This window comes from Harmonia axyridis, chromosome 7 (genome assembly GCF_914767665.1).
Source record: "Harmonia axyridis chromosome 7, icHarAxyr1.1, whole genome shotgun sequence".
NCBI classification, from domain to species: Eukaryota; Metazoa; Arthropoda; class Insecta; order Coleoptera; family Coccinellidae; genus Harmonia; species Harmonia axyridis.
In genome coordinates, this window is record NC_059507.1 from 7,476,565 (window position 1) to 7,496,088 (window position 19,524).

At 35.0% G+C, this 19,524-nt stretch overlaps 3 protein-coding genes and 1 non-coding gene across 4 annotated transcripts in view; 3 read left to right on the top strand and 1 right to left on the bottom strand.

The window, feature by feature from the left end:
• The window catches only part of LOC123685122 (actin-histidine N-methyltransferase), a 28,832-nt gene extending 27,155 nt beyond the window's left edge, over nucleotides 1-1,677 (top strand). The window contains exons 3-5 of the mRNA XM_045624709.1: nucleotides 150-277; nucleotides 593-792; nucleotides 1,226-1,677. Coding sequence (XP_045480665.1) covers nucleotides 150-277; nucleotides 593-792; nucleotides 1,226-1,503 — 606 coding nt within the window. The 3' untranslated portion in view covers nucleotides 1,504-1,677. The remainder of the gene's footprint in view (nucleotides 1-149; nucleotides 278-592; nucleotides 793-1,225) is intronic.
• A 283-nt stretch (nucleotides 1,678-1,960) lies between these two features.
• Nucleotides 1,961-2,823, bottom strand: LOC123685125 (mitochondrial import inner membrane translocase subunit Tim9). Its single transcript, XM_045624714.1, has 3 exons — nucleotides 2,666-2,823; nucleotides 2,470-2,565; nucleotides 1,961-2,411 (listed from the first exon to the last, which is right to left on the bottom strand). Exons 1-3 carry the CDS (start codon nucleotides 2,726-2,728, stop codon nucleotides 2,277-2,279), a joined length of 294 nt encoding a protein of 97 aa, XP_045480670.1. The 5' UTR covers nucleotides 2,729-2,823; the 3' UTR covers nucleotides 1,961-2,276.
• A 374-nt stretch (nucleotides 2,824-3,197) lies between these two features.
• The window catches only part of LOC123685126 (FK506-binding protein 5-like), a 93,767-nt gene continuing 77,440 nt past the window's right edge, over nucleotides 3,198-19,524 (top strand). Inside the window, exons 1-2 of the mRNA XM_045624715.1 lie at nucleotides 3,198-3,334; nucleotides 3,391-4,276. Of these exons, the coding sequence (XP_045480671.1) occupies nucleotides 3,495-4,276 (782 nt within the window). The 5' untranslated portion in view covers nucleotides 3,198-3,334; nucleotides 3,391-3,494. The remainder of the gene's footprint in view (nucleotides 3,335-3,390; nucleotides 4,277-19,524) is intronic.
• Nucleotides 12,356-12,427, top strand: Trnat-cgu. The gene has a single exon. It is a non-coding gene; the product is annotated as a tRNA-Thr (tRNA).

Below are 19,524 nucleotides of genomic sequence, written 5' to 3' on the forward strand. Positions count from 1 at the left end.
TAGCTGAAAAACCTGTAAAAAGAAGGTTACAAAAGTTACTGTACATTAGAGTTGGTTTTCACTGAATATTCAGGGTATTCAATGGAATAGATTAAATCTATAGTACATTTTGTACTTTCATATAACTAATTCACTCATTTTTTGCTCAGATATCCACAGATTACAATCCTGCACTCAACAGAAGCGAATGTTTGGCACTCCGGGACTTCAAGAAAGATGAGCAGTTGTTCATTTTTTATGGACCAAGAACGAACGCCGAGTTCTTCATTCATAACGGGTGAGAAAATGAAGATTATTTGTTTTTTTAACGCCCCAAGTAGAATACTGAGAGAATCAGAAAAATTTAACTATTGTCACACAAATTCTTCAGAATAAAGTGGAGAAAATATGAATTCATCATAGCAATACGAGTAATTGAAATATATTGCCAGATACAAATATTTTCTCTGCAAAACATGTCTTTTATACTTAAGCATTTTTCTTTCAAAACAGAAGTCCATTCTGAAGAATCTCCTCTTTCATATTAATTGAATGAATTACCCTCATAGTATAACAGCCACATTGACTAAAAAAATCACAAATTATGTTTCAGGTTCATCCCTAACAATAACGAATATGATTCTTATTTCGTTAGACTTGGAATTAGCAAATGTGATCCACTAAGAGATAAACGAACTATACTTCTGAAAAAATTAGACCTTGAGAATACACAAGAATTCAAATTGAGTAAAGGAGAAAACCCCATCAATGGAAAACTTCTGGCATTTTTGAGAATATTCAATATGAATGAAGGTAATAATGTTGAAACATTTTTGAATCATTCTTTTTTTGATTCAACATCATTCATTTCATTTCTCAAAATGTTCTAACCTATTAATCTTCAAAAATATAGTTTTGAAGTTGATTTTTCTTCTACTTTATCATTTGGTCAAGTCAAATGAACACTTTAAAATTCTATGTGGAATATAGATCCGTCTTCAATTAATTTAATTGCCTCATATAATTCATAAAAAACCTTTAGAAGCAATTTGTGAGAATTTTTCATTTAATATTCACAAACTTTCCTACAACTAAACTGAAAATTTTCAGAGGACACAGGCAACTTTTTAAATGATTGTAACATCGGTCTTTGACATATTTTAAATTTTCTTATCGCGGGTTTATAAACTGAAATTTTCGGTTATTTATTAGACAAAAATAATATGATTGTTTGTAATACTTTTAGGCCAGCTGGATCATTGGATAAAAAGTAATAAACCTGGGGATTTGGAATATATTGAATGTGCCCTAGATGTATCTTTGGAGAAAAAATCTTGGACATTCTTGCAAACCAGGCTTAAATTGTTATTAGCAACCTATCAAACATCTTTGGAACAAGATAAAATATTGCTAAATGAAAGCAAATTATCACATAATACACAGTTAGCAATAAACATGAGGGCATCAGAAAAAGAAATTATTTGGTGGACCTTAAATTGGTTAGAGCAACATGTTCGACAGTGAAAGGACTGATTAATTTATTATTATTTTAAGTAGTAGTTTATTCAGTTTGAATAGTAGAGATTCAATATTATTTAAGAGTTACCTCATTGGATGCCATATTGTAAAAAAATACCTCATTTCAAAAATTGTTAATCAATGCTTTGTAAGATGAATAATAAAAATTTACAATATTGAGATTGATTTCTAACCTTATTATAATAAAACTATTTGTGGAAATATTCACAAATAATATGGAAAAATTTATATTGATGGCGTAAGCAGGTTTCAAGAAAATAAGGCATTTATATCATCTGCCAGCATGATATATTTTTTTTATATTGCTTTTTCAAAAAGACTTAGAAATTCTAATAAAAAAAATATAATGGATAACAAAATGTAGTTAAGACTTAGGCAACTCTGTGTGAGGTAATTCTCTCAATGTTATTCAAAAATTACCAAAAGATTAAAATGCTTAAAATACTACACAACTCTTTTTTATTCCTGTACAATATTATTATAATGAAATATATTTCAACTCCTTATAATTGCATATTTTAATTTAAACAGATGACATACTTTTCCCACTCTAACTAACAAATATGAGGTACCCAATCTTAATACTGAACATTTCAAGAATAAGATGTTTACATACATGTTATGATAAAATGAAAATTTCAACATCTTGAAATATGTCAACTGAATATGTATGTTAACAATAGTACTTTTATAATATATCAAAAAACAAGATGATACAGGAATATACTATAAAAAGAACTACCATTGTAGTGCTTTTATCATGTCATTTGCCCAAGTTTTTGTGCTGCTGCCATGGCATTTTCATTCGCTAACATTTGGAATTCCTGGAATCTTTGTGAAATCCTTTGATTAACTTTCAAAAATTTTTCTAAACAATTAAGTGCACACCTATCCTAAAAAATAATCAAGGGCTGTAAACTGATGAATTGTCAGTTAATAAATGTTACTTACTTCCTTATTTCTTATATTTCTACTGGTAAAATCTGATATACAGTCATTAAAACAAAGTTCTGATAATTTGTTGTAAGATATTAGGAAATCCTTAAACTAAAATAGAAAAAAAAGGTAAATAGATATATAAACGACAAATCTCATTACAATATACACAAATGGGTAGACTAATGTTTCAAGAAAAAGGTTCAGCTACCGTTTTAATTTGTTCGGGGTCAACATTTTCAAATCCACTACCAGTTGGTAATGGAACACTCATGGCTGTAATGTTTTTAATACAAAATCTAAAAGAATTCAATAATTTAACTTCCTTTCAGAAATATAGGTTATGACTTTTAAATTTTTAGGTTATAAAAAAAGGAATTTATTTTTTTGTGTTCATGAAAGCATAGAAATTTGGTCAAAATTCGTTTTGTATAAATAGTCATTAAGTGATTTTTGTTTCAATTTTGTTTTGTTACATGAGAAAAATCATCACTCAAAGAAATCGCAAGTTTAATTCAATCTTCCCAAGTTCCATTACATGGTTCTGCATAAATTTATATATAGATAATTGCACAAAAATTCTCAATTTTATTGTAAATTCTTTTGTATTATAATAAAATAATTTGTTGAAAGCAAATAAACTTTATTATTATTAATAAATATAAATATCATAATTCATTATTCTTATTTTACAGCGCTCTGTGATTGCCATATATACTTTGAAGTAATGACAAATAGATGTCAGGAGTGTTATCATTCAACAGAATGTGTCTAAATTTCAGTGAATCTCCTAAAATTCCTTCATCTTTCCATTTTCTTGACTTGCTTGTCTTTAATGGTGATTATCGGAAACAAATATGCATATTAAATGCATTATTGAGTAATAAAATTCATCATAAACTTTTTTCCTGAGTAAATACCTACATGTTTTTCCAGCTCAGACACGTTCGATACAAACAAATGCTGCAACTTATGAAGCGTTAGAATTGTGTTTTCTATCATAAAGCAATACTCATCCTAGATGTAGAAATTTTCAGACAATGTACAATGCTAGAAAAAATTTCAAATCAGCAAAAAACACAAGAGATGTTTCCAGTTATTCAAAGACTTACAAATCTAACTGCTCATGTCCAAATGATATTCAATTCAAAAAGAACCAATCCAAAAGCGACGATCAATCCCAAAACAATGAAAACTCGTGGGTGAAAGCAACTAAGGAAAGTGAGAAATTTTTACAACATGAATTGAAAAAGTATGGACTGGCTCCAAAAGCAAAAAAATTGGCTGAAACAAAACATTACAATTCACCCAGAAATAGAGGCAGAGTAGACATCAATCTTAGAAGTGTACCAGAAGATAGAATAATAAAAGTGAATATAAAGGAAATTTTGTGCACAAATAAATTCAAATCAAAAACAGATCCAAACTTGTCAACTGACAGATATGTTGAAGATTTAAAAAAAGAAATAAAGTCGAAAAAGAGGGAAATTCCTTCCCTACCAGAAAAATACAAAAAAAAATATTTGAAGTCGTTGAAAGAAGAACTGCTCCTCAACAAATTAACAACCTGTTATGATAATAGCCAGCAAATTGAAGAGATTAGGAAAGAGATTGAGACTTTTCGTTCAAATAATTCTCAATTCTACGAGCCTGATACCCCATCCTCATTCAGAAAAAATGTTCAACCTACTGAATTCAAAATTACCATACATAATAAGGATCAAAAACGAAAAGATTATTTGGAGCATGGTAGTGCCTTGGCCGAACATAGGAGGAAATTGATGAAAGGCAAAAGCTCGGAAGCAGGTGACGGATATGGTAGGTGGGATAAGAATAATTTCCTGTTTCAAATAATTGAATCTCTTCTCTGCGTACATATGTTTAAGTTCCAACCAAATCTTCCACTCAAATTTTGAGGCACAAATATTAAAAGAACATAATTTTTTCAGTGCAATGTATAATCTCTTTTATTTTTTTCAGATCGGTGAGTCTATAGTCTACCCTATAATTTATAATGAGAGCTGAAAATTTTTCTATAATGTGAGAATGTTTAGTGTATATTTGGTGTTGAACACACAGGTAAGTAAGTAATTAACTTCTTTTCAATAAGGAACTTTTTTAAAGGTATCTTACCTATATTTCAACTAGGGATCAAGGAATTCATAATCACAATTGTTCAAGGAACAAATAACCTTTCCACAAATGCACCTCACATATGTAAATCTACCATTAAAAAAGAAATATTGAACAATATTTATAGCCATCTGAGATTGAAACAATAATATTGTTTTATTAATTCCAAAAAGAACTTCTTGGAATACTTTGAGGAAAAAAATCAATAACTTTCCTCCTAAAATTTTCAGTTGACGTTTTGTGATATGTGTAGGTATAATCAAAATCAGATGGGAAATGTCCCCAAATTTTACACTTTTATTATTGCCATCATCTGAAAAATCATTTTCAAATGTCTTTTTAATTCTTTCTCACTCTAAATTTATATTCCAAATTCAAATATAGATATAATTCAATCGGAATCCGAAAATATACAATTAGGTAATCAAATAATTAGTATTTCACAATTCTAAAATTATCAGGAGTAGGATTTTGCTTTGTTTTATTTTACTAAGTAAAATTATAAATATGTAATCATGAATGAATGCTCCTGATTTGTTGTTTTTTTATTTTCATGATCCTACATTGCATATTGCATTGTATACTTCATTATTAAGTATTTAGCGTTTGGATTGGGGAAAATTTGGTGTTATTTTCACGAAATTAATGCTAAAAACATGAATTTCACACATTTTAAGCAATTTCTGTATGTAACTACTCTGTGCTGGCCCGAGAGATGGCGTTGTGGGCTGTGCATCACTCTCTAAATCGGCACCACTTCACGATGGAGATGGAAGGTGTATTTGGCAAAGATCACTGTGCCAAACTCATGATTTCATCAGTGATCTCGTGATGAATCACCGCAATCTTCAGAGAGAGCGCACCTTTGAAATTGGCTTGAGAACGCCTCACCAAAATAAGAAAAAAAAAGCTGAATGTGGGATTCACCTGCAGTTTTATATTTAACTCGAAAGGGCTGAGAATAAAAAACTCAATCTCCTTTTTCCATTTAAAATTTGTCGATCAAATATATAGCAGACCAACCATCCAAAATGTAATAGAAAATATATAGCTATTCAAAAAATAAAAAGAAGAGTTAGACAGGAGAAACCAATTCCCCAAAATTGTTCATTCTTGCATTGGAAGACGTATTTGAAAAATTAAATTGGACTGAATGGGGTATAATATTATACTCATAAGCAACACGGTGGAAGAACTTGGGGAACTGTCAGTTGAAGGTGAAGTCTTAGAGGGAACATGAGCAAAACCAAGATAATGACTGAACGGGATGTTAAGATCGAAATAGATGTTAGTGAAATCGAGAAAGTCAACGAGTATGTATACCATGGACATACGATAACACTGGGCAAACATAAACAAACTGTAGAATTCATGAAAATAATATAAGGTGTGTGAATAAGTCTTTCCCGTTTTTTGTAAGAGATGGCGCCACCAATACTGTGCGAGTATTTAATGGTTACATATGTCATAATCAAAGCTTATTCATCTGTCAACAATTCCACACTAACACATTAGTTGAAATTTTTTCGCATCATAAATTTTTGAAATCGTGAAAATGTCGAAATTTGAGCCGAGTCGACGTCATTTGCGGGAAGTTTCACTTTATTAGTTCAATTTGAAGAAATCTGCTGCCGAGGCGCATCGGTTGCTTCAGGAAGCTTATGGAGAAGGTTGTGTCGATGATTCAAGTGTTCGCGGATGGTTTCGACGCTTCAAAAGTGGCGATTTCGACGTGGAAGACAAGGAGCGTTCCGGGCGGCCGCAAATCTTTGAAGATCAAGAATTGGCGACTTTGCTTGATGAAGATTCGTGTCAAACGCAAGAAGAACTTGCTGAAGCATTGGGAGTTGATCGAACAACCATTTCCAAGCGTTTGAAAGCCATGGGAATGATCCAAAAGCAAGGAAATTGGGTGCCGTACGAACTGAAGCTGAGAGACGTCGAACGGCGTTTTTTCACTTGCGAACAGCTGCTTCAGCGACATAAAAGAAAGGGTTTTCTGCATCGTATCGTGACTGGCGATGAAAAGTGGATCCGTTACGATAATCCGAAGCGAAGAAAATCATGGGGACTACCCGGCCATGCATCATCATCGACGGCCAAGCCAAATATTCATGGCGCCAAGCTCATGCTCTGTATATAGTGGGACCAGCTAGGTGTGGTTTACTATGAGCTTCTGAAACCGAATGAAAGGATCACAGGCGAGGTCTATCGACGATAATTGATGCGTTTGAGCCGCGCACTGCTAGAAAAACGGCCACAATACTCCGACAGGCACGACAAAGTTATTTTGCAACATGACAATGCTCGCCAAAAGTTGCACAGCCGGTGAAAACATACTTAGAAACGCTCAAATGGGAAGTCCTACCCCACCCGCCGTATAGTCCAGACATTGCTCCGTCTGATTACCATCTCTTCAGATCGATGACGCATGGCCTGGCTGACCAGCACTTCCATTCCTACGAGGAAGCCAAAAAATGGGTGGATGACTGGATAGAGGCCAAACCGGTCGAATTTTTTCTCAACGGGATTCGCATGTTGGCAGAAAGATGGGGAAAAGTTGTAGCTAGCGATGGCCAATACTTTCAATAATTCATTTGTAACCATTTTTTCACAATAAAGGCTCAAAATTTAAAAAAAAACGGGAAAGACTTATTCACACACCTGATACGTTTGACTTGGGTCGCTGTGGGAAAACTTAAAAATGTTATAAGACATTCCTATAAACCTAAAGAGAAAAGTATTCAACACCTGTATACTCCCGGTTCTCACTCATATCGTGGAAACGATAGCATTTACAGTCCACTCAGCAAATCGACTCAAAGACCTATAGAAAATCCTATGTTAGGAATCTCCTTGAGAGACCATATTCGAAATGAAGAGTTCAGAAGAAGAACAAAGGTAGAAGACGTAATAGGTAGGATCGAGGAAATGAAATGGTCCTAGGTGGGACAAGAATTGAACAATGAGAACTTCGAGAATATCAGCAAGTGTAGGAAGACCACCAAAACTCGCTGGGGAGATGATATCAGAGCAAATATTCAACTTGGCCAATTTGTTCAAGATGTATCATTGCTGCCATAGGCAGATGTCTTTGGAAGAAACTAGGTCTCTTTTTGATAAGTTTTTTGTTAATATCCCAACACAGCCATTTGAAAAAAATGGCATATATTAATCATACCGTGTTCACCTTACGGTGTCTTCGTTTTGTCAACAATGGGCTGACCCTCTTATCGAGGGGTGAAAAAGACCCACGTTCCTAGCATCCCCTCCTCATCAATTCACGCCACGTGTCAGGCCAGCTCCTCAGAGGAGATCGTACGTCGTTTCTATTCTTAGGCAAATCTCGCAAGAAATAATCACCTATTCTTCCTATCCCGAAATATCGGTCGTAAAGTGATCACGTGTTCGGCGCGGCCGAACCTTTTGCGCACGCGGCGTCTCGGCCGAACAAAAAAACTCCGGCTAACAAGTCATCAGGGCCAGCTGCCATCTGCAAAACCGAGGTTACGCACACTTCTTCTTTTCTTATACGTCAAGGCACATCTGCCCGGTATCGAGGAAGAAAAATATACGGAGGGAGAGTTTCTAAAGGTGCGGCCGACGGTTGCACAATGAGGAAAGACGTTGTCCAAGGCGAATGTACACAAGGTGCTGGGGAAGGGCTTGTATCTTGCACGTGTCGCGCTTTGTCTGTCTTCCCGTTTTGTACGTCGTTAATGTTATTAACGAAAGGGGGCCTATTTTTAACGAATTCGATAACTGCGCCGTTCGGTCGGGCGTAAATTTAGATATCCTTTCGCTTCTGTGGTGGGATTCTGTAGCAGCAAAGCGAAGCGAAAACGTGACGAAACGACAGTTTTGCTCGGTTCGGTATTCTGTAAAGGGATTCGGCAATAGTCGTGTTTGCCGAAGCAAAGAACGACCTCATGACGATAACGAAACATTTTAGGGTTCGTTGTCATTACGAAAAGTCCGACGACGTTTTTGATTGGTTTACTTTCACCACGTGACCAAGTCTTAAGCGTCATATTATGACACTTGAATGATTTCGATTTCGAGGTTATAATTTTGAATGTTTTGCTTCACAATATCACAATTCTTAATATTAAGTTTGAAATTCATTCTATTAATTATTGAAAAATTGCGTTATGAAAGTTATCTTCAAGAAAAGAACACACACATTTCTCAAAAAATTTCCCTTTATTTTGGGTCTTCTCAGAATCATTAGGGAATTTAATTCTTCCTTGGAATACATGGTTAATCAATTTAGTCACTTCACTAACACAACGACTGACCATGGGTTGACTTACTGCTAGCAAATATTCTTGTCCAATACCGCGTTGGTAATTTCCACTGGCAAAAAATCTCAGAGTTATCAATATTCGCTGTTCAAATGGCGTTCTCGTGTTCCTCCAATAATTATCCATAAATGGTTTCAATTCATCGAATAGAACGTGAACTAAATGTTTCGACAAACGGAAAACGTCTATGAATCTCTCATCCGTTAAGTTAAATGGATCACTTCTATCTCGAAGAAATCTATTCTCCTCTCTTGTAAGAGTTAGACGAACTCTTCTTGAGATTTCCTCGTCGATGATCAGAATCATTGAAAACATGATGAATATTTCTTTATACCTATACACACTATTAGTTGACTCCCCGAACTTATTTTGTAGTATGGGTAGGTTTTGTAACTGGAATAAGAATGAAGGTTTTAAATTATAATCCATTGAACGAGGTTCCATTTCGAATTTCTTCCAGTGCTCAAATAAGACTTTTTGTAATACTCAATATTTGCATTCAGGTGCTGTATTCAATTAGCTAATTCATTCTTAATGATAAACTAAACAGTTTAAAATGGTATGAAACCCTTTGTTAAGTAACTTCCAATGAGAGTCATAAATCAAAATATAATTTCTGACAATACTCAAGTTAAATACTGTGGATTATTCAAAGGACATTACAGCTAGAGTCCATAAAAGGGACTCTTATCTCATTGCTCTTATTACAGATTATCTCAGGTACCTCATATGTCAAAACCTGCAGAATCCTACAGTAGCTTAAATATCTACTTATTTGCAACGTTGCCAATGTTCCTTCGTGTAAAGTCGGTAAGCTCCGACAACGAAACTAAAAGCGTAAAGATAACGAAACGATAAAGAAAAAGACGCTTACAGAATACCGCATTCGCTTCGCTTAGCTTCGCTTCGTAACGTTATCGCTTTCGTTTGCTATGATAACGAAAGTTACAGAATCCTACCCCTGAAGCGGTTTAGGTTGAGTCTTGGGTGAATCGTCTCAAAATTGGCTTGGATATGCCTATATACAGTTATGTGGTCTTCAAGGGTGCAAAGGATTTATCGGCGCCCCTGCTGAAAAAGCATAAACAACATGAACTCCCTCATAACCACCAAATGTCTGCTTTTTGGTAAAATACACGACTGCAATTGATCCTCAAAGGATATTCTTTCTAAAAATATTCTTCTTCTTCTTCCACATATCATAGGCCTTAGGCCTGTGTTTTCCAACTCTCAGCTCTCTTGAGATATTGATGACCACGAATCCATCCATCTCTTTGGGGGTCTTCCTAAGGGGCGTCGTGTCCGTGGTATACCATCTCTAGCGATTTTTGCTAGTCTTCCCGTAGTCATCCTGTCCACGTGATCATTCCAGGCTCTTCTTCGCTTACGTCCCCACCTGACAATGTCTTCTACTTGACATTCGTGCCTTATGTCAGTGTTTCTTTTCCTATCTCTTAGTGTGTATCCTGAGATGTTTCTTAGTATTTTCATTTCAGTTGTTCGAATGATATTTTTAGTTTTTTGGTTGTCAGCTCTTGTTTCTGTAGCGTATGTCAATACCGGTCTAACACAAGTTTTGTATATCCTAACTTTAGCCTTTTTATTCATAAATGTGTTACTCCAGATGATGTCCCGTAGTGCACCTGATATTCGGCTGGCTTTATTCGCTTGTCCATTCACTTCATTTGTTCTATTTTGGCTTGAAGTAATTTGTATGCCTAGGTAGTCGAATGACATAACTTGTTCGATGATTTTATTTTCCAGAGAAAGTTTGCATCTCACTGGCTCTTTGGAAACGACGAGGGTTTTTGTTTTTGTGATGGATATTTGCATGTTGAGACTTTTAGCTTTCACATAGAATGCGTTCAGGAGCCGTTGTAAATCGTCTTCGTTCTCTGCTATAATCAGGGCGTCATCGGCAAAACAGACAATCTTGATTATGCCCGTTGTAAGCGCATATCCTCCTTTTGTACTTTTGACTTGTTTTATTATTTCGTCCATTATTTGATTAAAAAGTTGGGGGCTTAAGGAATCTCCTTGTCGAATTCCTGTTGGTGTTTTTATTTCCTCTGTTAGGTTTTGATTAACTAATATGTGGGTAGATGTATTGTGATTAAGTTGTCTTATGATATCTATTATTGTTTTCGGCACCTGTTTCTTTCCAAGGATATCCACTACGTCACTTAGTCTTACCCTATCGAACGCTTTGGTGAGGTCTATAAAGCACATGTATGCGGGCTTTCCGTATTCTATAGCCTTTTCTACCACTTGCCTGACCACGAAAATAGCATCTATAGTCGACCGATTTTTCCTGAACCCTTGTTGTTCTTCTGATATGTTCACATGCTCGCTTATTATTGCTTCTATGATCTTTGTGAAAAGTTTCATTACTGAGCTAAGTAGGGTTATGCCTCTATAGTTTTCTGGTGATTTCTTGTCCCCTTTTTTGAATATAGGAATGGTTATGCTCTTTTTCCATTCTTTAGGGACTTTTTTGGATGTTAATATTTTGTTGAAGAGCTTTGTAAGTTCCACGATCAATTTTGGACCTCCGTATTTCAGCAGCTCATTCGGTATATTATCGAGCCCTGGCGATTTTCTGTTCTTAATCTTTTTTGCTATTTCTGTAGTCATTTCTTCGGATATTACGGGACATTCTTCGCTTTCTCCACTTCCTTCTTCACTGTGTTCCTTATCCTCCTCTTCGGGGTTATCTGTGTACAGTTGTTCAAAATAGGTTTTCCAGCGGGACTCATCAATTTGTTGTGTCTGTGCATATTCCACGATGTCCAGTTTCCTTCTCTTCAACATTCCCCACACCTTCCTTTGAGCTCCATACAAGTCATGCTCCATGTCGCAGGTAAACTTTTCCCAGTAGTTACGTTTTATGTTTCTGATTTCTGCGTTGACCCTGTTTCTTGTTTGAATGTAATGATATTTTTCTTCTGGTATTTGGTTATTTCTATATCTCAAGTAATTTTTTCAATCGTTTTCGAATGAAATTTCAACACTATACATGACTTACAGCCAAAAAATCAGGCGGTTAATATAAATAAAACTTTGTTTTCAACAAAATGCTACTTCATACAATTCCAAATTAATAAAATGTTGTAACAGCTCGCACATATTATCGGAGGCTTGTATCACCCCCAGATATATCAGTATTATTCTCTGTTGAGATAGAAAAAATTTAAGATTTATCTAAAATTTGCAGCATTGAAATTTTGTGCTTTACCATTGAACAAAATTGGCTTTTTGTGAAAAGCGATAAAGGTATTCAATTTCCCCTTGAAATGAATATATCGAGACTTTTGATATAACATTTCTGATTTTAATGTATGAACTCAAATTATTCTTTGCGATTTCAACACAGAAACTAATGAAATCATCTATAAAATACGATTTTCAATATTGAGAAAAGCCCCTGATAACGTGTATCTCTTGGTGTCGTTATTGCACAACAAGCCTCTTTAGCTCAGTGGTAGAGCACTGGTCTCGTAAACCAGGGGTCGTGAGTTCAAACCTCACAGGAGGCAGTCATAAATTTTTTGAGCGCTTATTTCGTCCTAATGTCGTTCAATCGTATTATGTGTACGAGTTATTATCTTATTTATAATAACTTTGATACGGTATTATCTTGAAATTTTCGAGGTAGGTTCAGATCTCGTTGGTGTGAAGCCTATGACTATGACTTCCGTAGATATATAGCCGTTCGAAATGTTGTTTTCCTGATGGTTTGAAATATTCGACCGGAATGAAAATCAGCGTTTATTATGTAGTACAACAATTTTAAGACTGATGACAAATTTGATGTTGATCTGGTCATAAAAATTAGAGAAAAAATCCAAGAAGAACATCGAACAATTAATCAGGAATATTTTAGGGACAACACATCCGAGTGAATGGAGATTTTGAGTGCTTGTATTGAGATATAATGATTTTGATAAGTTTAAAATTTTGGCTTCAGAAAAAAAATAATATATCATTTCTTCTTACAATTGATTTTTTTTATATTTTGTGGATGGCTTGTGAACTCATGGAAATATTTCTTGAACAAAAACGGGTACGTTTCAGATTGTCGATTAATTCCCATAACAACATATAATTAAAAAACTTTATATTCATTAGTCAATGCATCAATTCTGCGAATTTGTATTCAATTATTTTTTAAATAATTGATCATTGTATTATTAATAGCATAATTTATTGCGAATACCTGAAGGTGGATATACATATACATAGGATATACAGTTCGAATATTAAATTATAAAATACAGTATTAAATTATAAAATACAGTATCACATTCGATATATCTTGTATGAAAAAATGCAATAAGGTATTTCAAAAATTAATAGTATTTCTGGATAAACGAACACACATATCAAAATATTCATGAAATGTAAAGGCATAAGAGACTTTTTCATTCGAGAAATTTATTGTGGATAGCATCATCAGGACCATAGAAAATTCAAGAGGAATGTTGGAAAATGAGTACCCAATATTTGCATGATCACGAATTCGATAAGGTTGAGAGTATTAATTTATTATATGAATACATTGTTTGTTTTATTCTTTCGCTGCCTGGTTTTAATTTATGTTATTACCTCCCGATGATATTATGCGCATTAAAAATTCGGCCTAAAGCTTTGATGACCAGTGAAAGAGATATTTCCCTTTGAAAGAGGGGCTGAAGGGAGAGGACTCGTACTGGGCATGACACAATAGTCCGGTATTCCAAAATCGATAACCCACGGGATCCTTTAAGCCCCTGTGCGCGTCCCTGATCGATTTGTCTGGGTGCAAAGTGGCTTTCTAGGCTGGGGAAGTCGGTGTCGCACAGACACAGTAGATCCGAAATTATTAGGCAGACTTGCATTTTATATGATTTTATTACATACTAGACTGCCTGTTCCGGCTTCACACTGGTGGTGTAACTGATGAAAATTCAATTCAAACATCTTTTTTCTGTCAGGCAACCCAAAATACATCCTTCGAAGTGACGAATTATACTCTATCATTGTTCGTTGATATGAACGTTGGGAATTTCGTTTTCATGATTATTTCAAAAATTACAATTCAATCCAAATTTCAAATTCAACGTGAATTTACAATTTAAATCTTCATGCGGAATTTCATTTAAACGTCTCTGAAACAGCAGAAAATTCAAGGAGAGAAAAAAATTTCGCAATATTTCAGTTACCATCATCGTGATTGGTTTTTGGATTTTGATCTTTAGGGATAATCACCGAGTTCAAATTTTGGCTCCATATATATATAAAATAACAATTTCAAGCTTCGTGTATCACATCAACATATTCATGTAATATACAAAAAGAATTAGGGCAATTATCATTCTAAGCTTCGTGCAAAATTTTTTGTTGATACCATCGTCAGAACATAACCACATCATTTTCAATAATAATAATAAAAGATGAACGCTCAAAAGATCATGACTCAAGGCCAGTGCTGTTCTGGAATTTTTTGAATAACATCAAACAGAGGAGAATTGACTGAAAAGTGGTATCCCATAAGAACTGATTTTATGTCGAACGCAACATTTTTTTTATTATCGATTTATGCTCCTTTCTTCTATGTCTACGTCACTGATCTAAATTTTATTATGTTTTTTCTATAAGAACGGTTTATTGATGTCAGAACAATTAGAACAATTGGAAGATATTTTGCAACCTGCGTAGGAGCCGTGCATTTCTGTTTTCTACCAGGAATGCATTCAAGTGGCGCCTTCCTTTCATGATTGTTCCATTACCATTCAATCCTCGCGAATCGTTGGAAAATCTGAGAAGAAAGCATTCTGCGCCAAGCTTATAGTATCCCTTTTCCGGCAATATCTACAGTCGATTCAGTTCAATACATTGGATTTTTTTTTATGAACATGCTGCATAATATTATTTTATTTGATTCCGTGGCAAATCCGTTGATTCTGCCATAAATTGTAAAAAAATCGTGCCGGAATATCTCAGTTTTACACAGATTTCAAGGTTATATTTCATTATTATATGTTGGTACTTGGAACTCTCGTGTCACGGATTTTTCTATTATCTGTCAAATTTGTGATATAGAATACAGTTCTGCTAATACGCTCTATTAGTGTGACGTCACACACCGCCATTTTTGGTTGTCCTGTCAGTGTTCGGAATCCAAACAAATAAATTGTCATTCAAATTAGTACGGTGTCGTTGAAGGAATTGGCTTATTTTCATAAATAAGAGTATTTGAGGAACGATTTCAGTATTGATTGATAGACAGAAGGAACTAGGTTAATACCAGTAAGTTTGAATCCTGTATCATTCCCCAGATTTTGTATAAAGCCGTGTTTATTAGTTGAACTTCAAGTTCGAACTTAATCTCGTGCCTTCTGTCTATCAATTAATAGTAAAATCGTTCCTTAAATAATCTTATTTATCAAAATAAGCCAATTTCTTCAACGACAACGTACTAATTTGAATGACAATTGTTTGTTTGGATTCCGAACACTGACAGGAGAACTAAAATGGCGGTGTGTGACGTCATCACTAATAGAGCGTATTACTATTTTTCAATGTTAAATTCACTAGACCACATTTATAAAAATATTCCATTATCCTCAAAAAAATTCTGTGAATTAGAGAAATTATTTTTTAGTACTCGTACAAAAGACTCATTTTAACAATCTTTCATTCAGAAGCTCACCCCTTCGTGATTCGTTTTTGGATTTTGAACTCCTGGAAGAATATCAATGCCTTCTGCACTTGTATTTCAAATAACTCTTCATTTATTTTTTGTTCATAAATATATATAATATATACTTTGGAAAATTAAGATTTTCTATTAGGTATTATTGTGGAGCGTTGGCATAGACCTTATTTTTTACGTGGCCCTAAAGAAAAAAGTCTAAAAGCGTTAAATCACAAGATCTTGGTGGTCAATTGTAATAATACGACCAATAAACTTTTCACTGACGAGGAGTCGGGATCTTTTGGGCGCTTGTTCATTTATGATTATAATCGGCGCATGAATGAGCGAGCGCCTAAAAAACTGTCTCCTTTTCGAGATTAATGACTACTCCAACATATTTTGAATTATTTTTACTTTTTACGAGGAGACCTACACACCACGAAAGACTTCATCTTGGATTTTCTCATAAAAAACGTATCTACAGGATGCGGTAACTGAAATTGTTTTGTTTTAGAGCTGGCATCCAGTCCGGCAACGTTGCACCTTTTCTCTCAGTTAATTTATTGGATTCGTACTGTCATCAATGGAGTTCAAGGGCTTGTGACGCATCTGAATCTTGCTTACACCCGCGCAAGTTGAGCGCAAGTAGGCAGCATTCTGGCCGGCATCACCGGCGAATCTATTTTGAAGAGCCCTGTTGCCGGATCTACCGGCGAACCAACAACATCCCAATCTCGTTTCTTCTCTTCGAACGATTTACTGTTTATGTCATATAGCAAAACTGAATAGATTTTAATCAGTAGGCCTACTTCGAGGTCAATACCACGACAATTGTACGTGTTAACATTGAATTTTCGAGTTACCCTTGGATACGTTGCGAATTTTAAGATTGGTGAGAGGTTTGAGCAATATTGGGCTTGAGCAAATTGCGTAGTTTTGTTTGGAAGTTGTTCAATAATAAATCTGAATACGTTTTGATGTGATGCTGTCTTGAAAATTCCATTTTCTGGGTAGAGTGGAATTGGAATGAAAATCTGCAAATTTTACATGATGGTTTATTATTTTTTCTAAGGTACCTTATAATCACAAAATTTCTCAAAGCATTGAAGATCCACTGCGAATACGCTCTATTAGTGTGACGTCACACACCGCCATTTTTGGTTCTCCTGTCAGTGTTCGGAATCCAAACAAACAAATTGTCATTCAAATTAGTACGGTGTCGTTGAAGGAATTGGCTTATTTTCATAAATAAGAGTATTTGAGGAACGATTTCAGTATTTATTGATAGACAGAAGGAAAGAGGTTAATAACAGTAAGTTTGAATCCTGTATCATTCCCCAGATTTTGTAAAAAGCCGTGTTTATTAGTTGAACTTCAAGTTCGAACTTACTGGCATTAATCTCGTGCCTTCTGTCTATCAATTAATAGTAAAATCGTTCCTTAAATAATTTTATTTATCAAAATAAGCCAATTTCTTCAACGATAACGTACTAATTCGAATGACAATTTGTTTGTTTGAATTCCGAACACTGACAGGAGAACCAAAAATGGCGGTGTGTGACGTCATCACTAATAGAGCGTATATCTCTCAAATTTTCTTTTTGTATAATGACTGGAATTTTATTCCCTACAGCTCTACCTTCATTTCTCCGATTTCCTAATTTTATTTAAATGCGAGACTTTCTTCTCCACTGCATGTTACATTTTTCTTCTATTTGCTTCTTTGAAAGAAGTACTTCCTCTTATCTATCATTCTTATTTCAATCTGTAATATCTTTCTCAATTCCTTATTTTCATGTTCTTTCAGTGTCTCTATTGTCTTCGTTCTTTGTATGTTAACTATTTCCTCAATAGTTTCAATTTTCAATTCTTTTCTGATTTGTTGGTTGGTTATATACCATGAGGCGCCAACCGCTGTTTTGATTACTATATTTAGTGTACTTTGCAAGTTGTTTTATTATTGTCTTTCATATTATACCAGGCACTATTTTCATTATCTTCATCTTGTTTTCTGAGGAAAGTTTACTTTTTGGATTGAGCAGCGGGTACAGTCTCCTGTGCAATTGTCTTGCCTTTTTTCCTGTTTTCTTCTATCTGTTTCTTAAAGTTCATTCTTTCATCTAGAATTACTCTAGAATTTTGCTTTTTCCATTCTATTGTTTGATTTTCTATTTTGACGTTTCCTGCTTTCTCTTTCTTTACTATTGATCCTCCGAGTAGATTGCAACTCTGTTCGATGTATTCACTTTGAATCTTCATTTCTTAAAGTATTCCATAAGTTTGTCTAGGAAAGATCCACTGCGAATGTCATAATATGTATGACTTATAAAGGGCTTTCCAATTTGGCAATCGTTCTCGAACCAAGTTTGTGTGGCTTAGGTGCGCCCTCTCTCCAGGTATTACGGTGTTTCGTCCAGAGATCGCTAGAGGACTCATCAGTTGGACTATCCAGCGATCTCTGCCCAAGACACACCCTCTCACAACATCGTGGAGAGGTGACTCTGCTAAATTCGGGGATTCTTTATGAATCCTCGAATGATGCGAAACCAGCAACGCCACCTCTTGGGCTTACAGAGTCACTACACCAATAAGTTGTTTCATTTTAAACAAAAACAACAAAAAATCGCCACTCCGTGGCTGGTTTTTGAATTTTGAACTCGATATTTCAAACGCCTTTTGCAATTTCAGAACAATGGCCTGTCTCAGTTTCAAGAATGAATATATTCTAACTGTACCGACTTCAATGGCTTATTATATCTTTCACAAAATGAAAAGTAGGATCACATTGAAAATTTGATTTTTTAGGTAATTAGTTTCGTCCAATCCACCTGGAATGTTTTCAGAGCTGTTACTGTTAGAAACGTCTAACGAGCCATCTAGTTTGGGACACCCGTATACGATTATCATATTGATCAATTCAATAGTCGAATCTCATCAGAATTCGAGATGTCGAAACTACCTGGTGGGCCTGACTGACTCAAATGATTGTTAATATGAGCCAGAAGGTCTGTAGTACGAGCTGGTCTTCGTGTTGAAGTTACCGTTGAATAACGCTGTGAAACCGAAACAAGGATGTATAGTTGTTGGGTAGGCTTTACCGTTTACCGTTACATCATACTCTACTAGGCCTAGGAATGCCACTAGAAAGTCCATTACGAGAGTTGTCAGATCGGGATAGGTAATTAACCGATACCCGAGTTCACGGTGAGCTTTTTTCTGTTTCGAGACAGTTTGTTACGTTGAGTTGGATCGGATACAGTATCCTGGCTACGTTTTTCATTTTCCTTGCAAAATCCTGCCAAGTCAACGAACAGCGTGTCCCAAATTCGATGTTCTCCGAGAGCATCTCCAGAACTATTAGACTAAAAATCTTCAAGGACCTCCGATCTCTCCTCTCAAAATAATAAGATATTAGAAATCGAATCGTGAATATCTTGCCTCGTTCTCGAGTTACTGAGCTTTTCTGAAAAAAATCACAACCAAATCCAATTCTTATTAAGAGTGAAATAATTAGTTAAAATCAGAATAAATACTTTGGCACTATAGAAAACGGTTTATGCTCGTATTTAAGGTGGATACAGTTGACCTTTTGTATACGTCATCGATGACGTCACGTCATAGGAAATAAATAAATGAAGCAAAGAGGGATGATATCTTACAATGATTTCAGTTGGTTTGCACTGCAGAACGGATTGAAAGTAATAAACATAAATAGACTCGTAAAATTGATGTCCAGAACCTCCTCGTACTCCGATACTGCTTCTAAATTGATGAGATTCCTACGTAGATATTTATATTCAGTATGGTCATAGCGGTAGCCAAGTCACGAATCTAGTGTACTCCCGTATTCCAGACAGGATAGCCTATTCCCTCGGCTTGTCTCGTAAGAGATACTTGGTCCTGCGAATTCGGTGCATTTTAGTCGAAATCCTTTTAAGATACGGGCGGGGAATAGAA

What these genes read in the sequence shown, in the direction of transcription:
- LOC123685125 (XM_045624714.1), bottom strand. Translation starts at nt 2,728, where the DNA reads ATGAGTGTTCCATTACCAACTGGTAGTGGATTTGAAAATGTTGACCCC. An exon ending in ACCCCGAACAAATTAAAACG is followed by an intron (nt 2,566 to 2,665) that starts GTAGCTGAACCT and finishes TTTCTATTTTAG; the next exon opens with TTTAAGGATTTCCTAATATC. An exon ending in GAAATATAAGAAATAAGGAA is followed by an intron (nt 2,412 to 2,469) that starts GTAAGTAACATT and finishes ATTATTTTTTAG; the next exon opens with GATAGGTGTGCACTTAATTG.